Raw genomic sequence first — 11,780 nt, forward strand, 5'->3', positions numbered from 1 at the left:
ATTAGATGTTGAGCTTGGATTTAAATTGAGGGCTGATGATGCCAAAGCTAATACTCTTAACTTTTAGAACACACACACATACATCCACACACATGATGTGATGTCTACTTAAAATTTGAGTTTCCACGGGAGAAAAAATATATCAACTAGGAGAAAAATGAAAGAAAATGTAGTAGAGAGAAAAATAAATCCAACGAATAGAACTGGCTTACAAATCTTTCAAGAGAAAGAATAACAAATCAAGGCTCCAAGATTTGTAGGCAAAGTTTTAAGCATCTTGATCTGTTACAACCTCTTTGGGCCTTTGTTTTTATACATCTACTAGAGGCCTGGTGCACGAAATTCATGGACGGGGGAGGGGGGACCCCTCAGCCCAGCCTGCACCCTCTCCAATCCAGGACATCCCTCTCGCAACCTAGGACCACTGGCTCCTAACTGCTCACCTGCCTGATCGCCCCTAACCTCTCTACCTGCCAGCCTGGTCACCCCTAACTGCCCTCCCCTGCTTGCCTGGTCGCCCCTAACTGCCTCTGCCTTGGCCCCCGCCACTGTGGCTTTGTCCAGGACATCCGGAAGACGTCTGGTCTAATTAGCATATTACCCTTTTATTAGTATAGACTACTGAGGCAGTTAATAAGATGGTCTCTAGATTTCATTTCAATTCTAACATTCTGTATTTTCTTCAGATGGAACTTTTAGTTGTTTTGTATAAAGAGAAATGAAATTAACATGTTTAACTGTTTTCACCAAATCCCAGTTAGCAAAATGATCTGTGGACAGTGGGTTTCATAATTCATGGAGAAGCATCCTGCCAAGATCCCAAGAGGGTGTGATGGGGCCATGGGCACCTCACACACAGGCCCCACAGAAAGGCTACCCACTGTTTCTCAGGCCCTTACTTGGCATGAAAGCAGAACTTTTTAGCTGAAAACAGTAAATACAACCATTCTCTCTGATATAGGATTTTTGTGAGAAAAGGGACATAAAACATGTGAAAAGTGCTTTGAAGAATGTTCATTTGAAAAGCCTCATTTAAATATTTTTCCATTTTCTTCATTTATTTCTAGATCTACAAATGAGTAGTTATTAACTATTAACTGATGTTTGGTCAAACAGTTAAGGAAAAGGCTAAAAGGCCACTCTCAGAAGAGCAAGAGAAATACAAAACCCAGAGAAGCTACAGACTCAAACAACAACTCAGTTCTACAAGGCCGACTCTGTCCTGATGGGTTTAATGTTATACATGATGCAGATATGAAAGCAGCATGCGCCTCTCACCACACACACAAAAGCAACTACGTGAGGTGAGGGATGTTAAATAACCTTATTGAGGTCATCATTTTGCAATATATGCATATATTACATCATTATGTTGTATACCTTAAACTTTACAACGTTACCTGTTAATTATATTTCAATAAAGCTGGGGCGGAGGTAAAAGAAAAGCAGTGTGGGCATTTCTGAGAGGAATGAGATGAGGAAAACAAAATGCATTATTCTTTGAGAGAGGAATTTAAAAAACTCACTAGTTTACTATGTTAAAAAAAGATGGCACATTTATTGCTACATAAATGTTATATACATATTGTGTTTTCTGTTACAGTGACAGAAAAATTTTGAACTTCTTGCTGCTGGTTGAAAAGATTTATCAATAATACCTTGAATTTGACACAGGATACAAATCTGCAATAAACCAACAATGGAAACTGGAGAACAAGATGAGAAGCAATTCATCTCGGACAATTAGCTCTTACAATACTCCATAGGTACTACACGGTATGCTAGAGTCCTACTATGGTCTTAAAATGCTATTGTAAATTTCTGATATTAATGAACAGGTTATGGTAAATAACCCTACATTTTTACTACCTAATATAATAAAATAAAGTAAGAAACTTTTTACTGAAAACTTTTCGATTTCAAAAATCTAGAAAGAGTAATATTTAGAATTCAAGAAATTTTCTTACAAGATTATTGTATAAAAGACTAGCTACAGTGAAAAATAAGCCAAATGTTTTTTTCTCTCTATTTTATGAAGGAAAGCTTCTGGGCATACTGCAAAGTCTAATATAGCGAAAAAGACAACAAGCTCTGAAGGAAAAGGCCAGGCAGTGGCCTATGTTCACTCACACATCATAAGCAACAATTTCTGTTTAGCTGATTAACACTGAAATGAAGAACAAGGCCACAGAGAGAGTCTGATGTAATTGGAGAATATATGCAAATTAAAGTAACTAAAAAGTCCACTAAGTTCACAAAAGACTGACTTGTTAGGAATCATCCTGATTGGAGGATCTGAAGTTCTGTCTTGTTTTTGTTCTTTCAAATGAACAGAAATCTTTAAGCTACATAGTGATTTGGGTCCTTTCTTCTGTGTGCTGATTGCCACTGTTGATACTGGCTATAAGGAATTATTAAGCCAAGACAACCTTGTTTAGCATGTTTTTCTCTCCCAGGGTAGTTGTGGTGGAAGACAGATTTCATGGAAGTTCAAAGTGCTTACTTATTATGTCTAACAAAAAACAACTCTTAAGGGTAAGAGACAGAGGGCTGCGTTAGTGCACAGCATTATGATGGACTGACAAGCACTGGTTTAATGCTAATCTGGCTCATCTTCTTGGGGCAGGGCAGATGGTTTACAGCTGATTAAATCACCCACTGAATTCCTCCCCACTGCCCAGCCATCCAAATGACAGAGAAATAAAGGCTAGGAAAAGGAAACATGGGTGACCGCTGCTCTTGTATCCCATTGAGTAACTAGCCTCAGAGTGGTGTGCTCATTTATCACACTACCTGCCTTGGTGACTACTGGGATTTGTTAGGGTCACCATAACTACAGCCTGAAACCTTCTTTGTATTTTAAATCCGCTTTGTGTTTACTTATAGCTAACACTTTATAAGTACTATTATGTAGTACTTACTGCTTGGAAAACAAAGCAATTTCTAAATAGTAGATTCTTCCCTTGTAATTTACACTTCTTCCTATTACAAGCTTTACTATGAAACCTAGAAGCTTGAAAAGTCTTGGTTATTATTGGAAATAAAGCAACATTTATTTTTGGGAAAATCTAGGGGACGTAATTTCCCCTTTCAAAATCGTAGCTAAGTTATGGTCACAGATGGTCTCCGCTTATCTTTGTAAGGTGAACAGGCACAGCACAGAGGGCTACACGGGGGATTCTGGACTGTGACCATAAGCTACTCCATTTCAGAGACCAAATATAACACCCACAACGAGAAAATAAAAAATAAATGAAAAAATGAAAGTGAGAGAAAAGCTATACCAAGTAGTATTTTCCTATTTTATGAAAAACAGTATTCATATGGCAAAAGGATAGGAGAGGGCAACAAAAGACTTTTCCCTTCCTTTTAAGACACTAACAGGTATGCCGGGAATGCTAAGGGCCAATGGTTGTCACTGCTTTGTTCTCTGCACGTGAACAGCTTTAACGAATGCTGGCATCAGCTGAGTGTACATCAGCTTTCCACATTAACTTTTTCCCTTTATATGTAGACCTTACAGTTCCATAACAATAAATAAAATTTGTAGTTACAATGCATTTGTCAATTCAGTTTAGGCACAAGGCAACTTCCACGGTGAGTGGAGAGATCGAGACAATCTCTGATTGTGCAGAAGCAACACACTGCTTGCGACAAAATGACACGCTGCAAACGTCTCCTGGGCGACGTTCTGTCTGATGAGCTTCCTATCTTCACTTCTGATGGAAGTGTTGACCAGTTGCTTTGATCGTAGGATTACATTTGAGTTTCTTGCTTCAAGTGTCTTGTTTTTTCTTCTCCCTCCTATCAGGTTTGTCTTCAGATAATCTGAGTTGTCCAGTCCTTATGAGGAGAGTTCACCTTCTATCTAGCCTACTGATAACTCTGGAACTGTGGCAGGGAGAGCCAAGGGAGAGAACAGAACCAATTAGCACATCATTAAAATAAATACCTCCCCAGAAAAAAAAAAAACCCAAAAGGTTGACATTCCTTATACCCAGTTTTACACTAAATTAGCAGTCTTCTAAATGACTTCTAAATAAGCCTCTTTCTTTCAAGGTGTAATTAAAATAGTTTTACTTGAAGATGTGGTAAGATTTTTAAAGGAGATCATGTGATTATAGAATCACAAAATACAGGATTATACAACAGCTGTGACAATTAAGCCAACCTTAATTTGAGCAACATTCCAGTTGACAATACCTGAGCTTTGAGGTTCTACCCATGCATTTCTCAGGGAAGACGCAATGTTAACACACACATTTCCTGTTACCTCCAGCCCATCAATCACACTGTGTTAACAGTTCATACCTATCTTCTCTAAACTGAACATTTCTGAAGGCAGGGACCATTTTGCATTCATCTTCACATTGATCCCAGTTCCTGGTCAATAGCAGGTCCTCTAGAAATATTTGCTCAATGAATTTTTAAGAAAATGTATAGTCCACATTTTACACATATTTATATCCTTAATATAATATAGATAGTGACTCTAAAAATTTCCATTTTAGCCATTTTTTATGGAAATAGTTTTAGGAAGATTCATACTTTTCACCTCCTTTTCCAACAATAACCACAGTATTGTTTGTAATAGAGGGATGCTCTTAGGGATGGATAACTGAGATACTCAAAGCCACCTGGCCTTATATTACATGGTGGAAAATTCTTGTGCTTTTACAGTCATTCATTCTGTGATCATTTATCAGCTAATTTGATTCTAGCAGTTTTCCTGATGCTCAGTCTCTTGCTGGTTTTAATCTGACGCCCAGTTCTATAAAGAATTGAAGGTTATCAGGTGAAACCAGACAACTACCTTTATGAAATTATAAACACTAACCAATAAAATCTAATGGAACGAAGTGCATTTACTACATTATGTTTTTTTTAAAAAAAAGGATTTTTGATAAAACTCTTTTTGATAGGTAGGAATCTCAAAAGTTTAATTTAAGTGGGGGAATTTCCTCATTATAGAGATATGCGTAGAGATATGAAAGTCATATGAGATACAGAGGCAGTAAAAAGAGCAGGAAGTAAACAAGCAGGGAAGATAGATGTGAGTAAGGGAGAGAGAGTTAGAGAGAGAGAAATGGGGGGAGAGGGTAAGAGAAAACGGGTACAACAAACTAGAGAGAAACAAGGAAAATAAGACACAGACTCTGAGGTAAATGTGACAGATGAACATAAAGCACTCTTTTCACAGCCTGGTGGTTATCTGGGACCTGAGCATAAGAAGTTACCTCGCATCACACTTTTTCAAAATAATCTGCTAATTTAGAAAGTCATTTTTGCATTAAGAAACAGTGGTATGTTTTTATTTTAAAATTTCAAAGTTTATTTTTGAAAACAATTTTTTTCAGGATATTCTGTATTTTCCACAGAATAGGAAGCAGTGGCGTGGGTTTTAGAGGGCCTGCATGTTAACCAGCTCTTGCCTGAAGTCTCTAGGGCCTGCACAATTAGTTAGATTGCTGGGTGGTTTTTGTGGGGTACATGGCTTAGAGTTTTATCCAGTGTGCTAATATTAGAATATAATCGATACTTAAATAATTACATTGACATTCTTCCTCTTGGCCCCAAATGAAGTTTTTTGGTATAGTTTGTTCCTAGGAAGGCTATGTGTAGAGGTGGTAGGAACCATAGTTTTCAGGAAAGGGTGAGTTACTGACTAGTGTTTGTAGTTTGCAAACTATTCTATCAAATTCCAGACTTTCAGCTCAAAATGACAGCTATAAAGCTGATCAAGTGAAATTGTATTTGAAATTATTTTCCTGTTCCACACCTCCCATTCTTCATCTTTGCTTACTGCTTTTAATCTCCTGATGAAACTGGGAAAATAACTACCCATTGCTGAAGCAGATTATAAAATGAAGTTCCCAGTTCTACTCCTAATCCATGATGATTAGCTAAAATGCTACTGTCCAAAATATTTAATTACAGTCTACATTAATTTCTGCCACCTAAACATTAACTACACAACTTAGATTATAGATAACATAAATGCATATAGTTAAGAAAAAGGTGATTCAAATGAACAATTTGGGCAACAATCTCATATTACTTTTGTCACTCAGTTAAAAAAAATCACAAGGAAGTAAACTGTATTTAGTCCATGAAGAGGAAAATAAAAGAACCATCTTTCAACAAGTAAAATTCCAGAGAGAAGGGCATTCTGGTTCTAGCATATATGACACCTTTACATTCATCTGTAGATTCAAGGTGTAACTGATATTCTTACTGGGAATAAAGATGCATATTACAAACTTGCATTATTGATCCAATGGAAACAAGTAGTAATTTTTTGTATATGTATGAAGATTTCATGGCAAAGAAGAGGTGGATGGTTAACAGAAAACTGGTTGACGATACAGCTAAGTATTTCTAGTAGAGAAATGAGGAGTATAAGTGGCAGCAAAAGTATTTTTTGGAGGAAGAGTCATTGCACTATTTTCTTCTTGGACCAGAATGACATTCGTGATGATCCAGAACAGAACCCCAAATTCTTTATAAACCACAGGATGCACTTTGAAGAGAATAGTAACCGGGTATAAGATGACACTGGCTCTGTAAGTATGACTATACAACAGAAAGGTAAACTGTTGGATTCCAAATTACACCTGACCTTTAGCACAACCAGTGCCACTAGAGCATTCTGTTCAAAGGTTCTAACTTTGAGATAAATGAGGTGACCTCCTTTTCATACTCTTACTTACCTGGCTGATGTTTACATATGACCCATAGGGTTGGTAGCTTCACTAAGCCCAGGATGGGTTCCTGGTAGTGTGGTTGGCGGCTCTGCCGATACGGCAGAAACTTTTTCTTCTTCCCTTCTTTTAAGGCAGGCTGCTTTGGGGTTCAGATTCCTCTCTGAAACAGAGGAAAATAATTTTTATTACTACAGTCATAAGTTATGAATCAGGGACTCTTAGGTCTTAAACTGAGCAAATTGCTGTTATTTTTATTTCTGAGAGTTTTACTCTATGGTAATCCAAAACTGAGACAGTTACTCAGGAATGCTAAATCTGGAGGTCTTTTCTCTAGAGCATTTAGTTTCTCTAGAAAAGAACGCTCCAATTTTTTGAAGATGGGTTAATATACTTGGCTGCCAGCACTAGGGAAGCAAAGCGGGACACAGGGCTGAGGGGTTCACTGTTCAATTTCATGCCTCTCAGATCCTCTGCTTTTCTTGGTGATCCATATTTGCAGCCTTTCTGATTTCATTTTCCCCCTAGAAAATACCCCTTCTGTCTTTTACGGTGGAAGAGAAGAGAGGGCAGAAGCAATATGAAGTGGAGAAGAGACTTAGGGATCCAACTTTTCCATAGAAGATCTTCAATTAGTCTTTCTGCTTCCGGCCTGATGCTGCCGCAATAATCAGCACCTCCAAAGTGCAGAGCCGTTCGGAAAAGGGGCTCTGCGTGGCACCCTGCTCTTCTTCTTGCTGGTTTTCCTCCAGGCTCCCCTTCATTTCTTCTCTCTAAATAAGTCAGTTTCCACTATTCTACTTTCTTTCCATCGTACATAATACAGTTTTTGCTATCTCAGCTGCTCTTATCTCCCATCTGTCCTTGTGAGTTAATTCCATTTTTATTCATTTTAGTAAGGAGGAGAGTATTATCAATGAATATGCTAAAACTACCATGTTTGACCATCTTGTTGCAACTAAATTAAAATCTACTAGGTTATGGTCTGGAAATGCGTTTAGAAAAAGGAAAAGCCTCAGGAGATCCTGTGACCAAGCCGATTTGGGAAACATTGTCCTAGTTTACTCACCTTCAGCTCTCTAAGAGACCAGGAAACTAAAATTGCAACAGTTCTATCGAGTCTAAATTGTCACGGAAAGAGCTGATACACTGCCCTGTGAAAGAGTTTGATGAGGAAGTACTTGACCTGTAATTCAACCTTTAGTAAAAGCTGAGAGCACAAACACGACAGTAATAAGTAAATCTGCTGAGGATTAGCAAACTTGTAGTCATAATAAGGTAAAGGCTTAAATCGGCAATGGCAGGGACCAGATAGGATTTAATATGTGGGGCACCAAGGCACCAAGAGTGCTTTGGCACAATCTGAGGCTTGGAGGGAAAGCCACTTTTCCTGCTGTTCTCCAGATGCACTGGGCCTGGGTCCGGCTGCCCGCCTAGTGGAACACTGGTCCAGGGATGACAGGATGTACATAGCTACTTATAGTCTTGGAGCACCCTCCCAAACCAGAGGGGAGCCCAGAGAGTCCAGAGGATGTCCAGGGGATGCCCAAACTAGACATGAAAACAAAATCAACACCTTTGTAGAAACTGATGGGAAGTGGATGGATAAGTTACTGTTGTATGTTTTTCTGAAAGTGTGTTCTAGTTCTCTAACTCTGCTTTCCCTACTAAAGAGAGTGCTCTTCCTGTAGTCAGTGCAGAGAGTTTCATGGTTATAGTTGTCAAGCATCTGTCTACTCCTATTTCTTTTTTCTTTTCCAACTTCCTTCACATAAAAATATTACATAAATATCCAATAAATAAGACAGATGAATTTCTCTCAATGAAGAGAGAGGCAGAATCTAAAACCCAAGGTTACATCTATAAATTCTTGAAAAAAGGCTTAGGATGAGGCATTCATAACTTTGGATAAAAAGATATACAAGTAATATGCAAAAAAGCAAGATCAATGGTAGAACCTCTCAAGGGTTTGTGATAACTGGTAATTCAGGGTCTAGCACATAGCTGAATGGAACAGAGTAATAAATGCTTGTTCAAAAAATGAAGTTTCAAAGCATCTTCAAGATTCCATCAAACTTTTTGAGAAGTTGAACAGCTGGGGGAGCTGTCTGAGTCCTAGTGGACGAGCCTAATAATTACACTTTTGCTCTTAGGGACATACAGGCATGCCAGTGCATACCAGCCCAAGAAGTTCATGGCATTCCGGATCAGGGATCAACAAAGAAGTCCTGATACCTTACTGACATGGGTATAGAGGACATCCATATGAGGCCAAGCCAGGAGGGGCCATGACCAGGTATGCTATTAAACAGCATGACCTAGTAGATTCCCCCAGGGTAAAGCAGGCAAGAAACTGAGTGCAGAGAAGTAGGAAAGACCGAAGGAGCAGGAGGAGGACAGGTCTAGGCAGGTAAATTCAAGTGTTGGACACCAGAATCAACAAGACAAAGAGGCACAAAGCATAATGCTGAGCAGCAGGAGGAGGCTGGCTGTTCTGCATTGTTACATAGAATTACTCTTTGCTGGTTTGTGTGAAGCACTGAGCCTATGGATATTGACCAATACAGTGAGACAGAGGTGAGAGAACTAGAAAGGAAATTTGATGCAGATGATACAGTGGCAGAAGTACTAATTGAATTTGCAAACAATATGCCTAGAAGAGTGAGTGGAAACAGAAATGTCTGCCCACCTGAGGCAGAACAGTTAGGTATCTTTGCTGAACCTACTTACCTCTGACTTGCTGTTCTAGACTAAGGATGACTGCCACGGCCTGATGAAGAATAAGGAGTTTTGTTTGGGGTTTTTCACTCTTTAAATGAAGTTGACACATTCGACCAAGCTCTTTGAATGCCTCGTTGATATCCCGTACACGCAAGCGCTCCCTGGCATTGTTAGCCATCCGCCTCTCCTTCTCCCTTTCTATCTTCTGTTCTGGGTTCAAATCCTCATCTTCATTAGTACTGCTGGAAAACAAAGGAACAACAATGCCTGTTAGATTCCCTATAAAGCATAGATATGTTTACTGAATGAAATTATAAAGTATAAAGATGCAAAAAAATTACCTATAAATTTTACCAAACAGTAGTAATAGTTACATTTCACATGAATGTCTATTTCTTTCTGGTCTTTCTTCAAATGCAATTCAAATGATACCACAAACAGGATAGGCAAAAGTAGGTTTACAGTTGTGAATATGTAAAACAGATTATTCTTGTATTATTGTTTATTGATTATATTATTTTCCATACAAACAACTGTAAACCTATTTTGCCCCACGCTGTACATTAAAAAATGCATTTCCATTGCATAGTACAGCTTGAAGACTTCTCCATGCTAGTGAAATTCTTCATAAGTATAATTTGAATGACTACATAATATTCTAGGCACTCTGCCACTCAAAATGTGATCAGCAGCATGAGCATTACTGGAGCTTGTTAGAAACATAGAAGTCTGCATTTTAACAAGATCCCAAGTTGATTTATATGTACATTAAAGTTTGGGAAGCACTGTCCTGGTTCGCTAGTGCCTTAATTTGCGTGACCTATACTCTTAAATATATGCTGGCAGTCACCTGGTAAAGAGGAAAAAGCTTGAAGGCACAGAGTGAGAGAAGTATCTCAGAAAATCACTATTTTTTATTCCAGAGAGAAATATCATCAGTAGTGATAATTAAAAACCTGGATGAACTAGCCCTGGCTGGGTGGCTCAGTAGGTTGGAGCATCAGTCCAATTCCTGGTCAGGGCGCATACAGGAGGCAACTGATCAATGTTTCTCTCTCACATCAGTAAACATATCCTCAGGTGAGGATAAAAAAATTTTTAAAAACATGGGGAACTGAAACAATATTTTTGAAGGACAAATTGACAAAATAAAAACCCAAAGCCTTAAAATATTCATTACCTCTTAATCACCAAATCTAACTTTAGAAATTCATCCTATGGATATAATTAGAGATGTACATAGAAATTTATGTAAAGAAAGTTGATCACAGAACTATTACATTAGTGACACACTGGAGGCCAATAATAGGAGGTGGGTTGGATAAACCTCGTACATCCAGACAATGGCCTACAATGCATCCTCTAAAAAATCAAGCTGCAGATCACATTCAGTAAAAGATGCCAGACACAGAAGACTACATTCTGTATGAGTCTATTTACATGAACTTCCAGAAAAAAACTATGGTAATGGAAAGCAGATCAATGGTTGTTAGGGGATGGGAGAGGGTGCGGATTACAAAGGGGCACGTGGAAACTGTTTGGGGTGGTAAAAATATTCTTCCATTTTGCAGGAAACACTTAAGAATAGATGAAAAAGTTAAAAATACACTGTTAAATGTAAAAAAGTTGACATTATTCAAATTATTTCCAGTTTAATTCAAATTTAAACTATATTTATGGGAAAAGAGATATTCCTTGAAAAGTAGACAGTAGTTGACTCCGGGTGGTAGAGTTTCGTGTGATTTTTTTTGTACACTGTTCTGTATTTTCCAAATTTCTGTAATAAAAATGCATTAAGATATCAGAAAAAACATTTGAGGGAGATGCTTTGGAATAAATTCTAGAAAATTCTACTTATATTTCAGAAATAAATTATTGAGCAGTCTCTCAGATCCTTAACATGATGTGCACAAAGAACAGATGTTTCCCCCTCTTTTCTAATATGCTGAGTACTGTAATAAAGAAGTACACAATAGATTCTTATAAGCTAACTAGAGGCCCGGTGCACAGAAATTTGTGCACTCGGGGGGCGGGGGGAGGGGGTTCCCCCAGCCCAGCCTGTGCCCTCTCGCAGTCTGGGACCCCTCGGGAGATAACGACCTGCTGGCTTAGGCCTGCTTCCGGGTGGCAGAGGGCAGGCCCAATCCCTAAGTGCAGCCCCTGGTCAGGCTCAGAGCAGGACCGATTGGGGAGTTGGGGCGCCGCCCCGTCATGCACAGAGCAGGGCGGATCGGGAGGTTGCAATGCCACCCTCAGTCACGCTCAGGGTAGGGCCGATTGGGGGATTGGGGCACCGCCCCCTGTCACTCACAGAGCAGGGCCCATCAGGGGGGTTGGGGCGCCACCACTGTCACACTC

General features: G+C 39.0%; 1 protein-coding gene across 13 annotated transcripts in view; it reads right to left on the reverse strand.

Annotated features, from left to right (window-relative positions):
- Positions 1–1,529: 1,529 nt before the first annotated feature.
- The window catches only part of TCF12 (transcription factor 12), a 364,778-nt gene continuing 354,527 nt past the window's right edge, over positions 1,530–11,780 (reverse strand). For all 13 annotated transcript variants that reach the window (XM_005867002.2, XM_014540340.1, XM_005867004.2 and 10 more), the window contains 3 exons: positions 9,432–9,664; positions 6,711–6,864; positions 1,530–3,891 (listed from right to left, as the gene is read on the reverse strand). In XM_005867002.2, the coding sequence (XP_005867064.1) occupies positions 6,722–6,864; positions 9,432–9,664 (376 nt within the window). In that variant the 3' untranslated portion in view covers positions 1,530–3,891; positions 6,711–6,721. The remainder of the gene's footprint in view (positions 3,892–6,710; positions 6,865–9,431; positions 9,665–11,780) is intronic.

This window comes from Myotis brandtii, unplaced genomic scaffold, assembly GCF_000412655.1.
Source record: "Myotis brandtii unplaced genomic scaffold, ASM41265v1 scaffold242, whole genome shotgun sequence".
NCBI classification, from domain to species: Eukaryota; Metazoa; Chordata; class Mammalia; order Chiroptera; family Vespertilionidae; genus Myotis; species Myotis brandtii.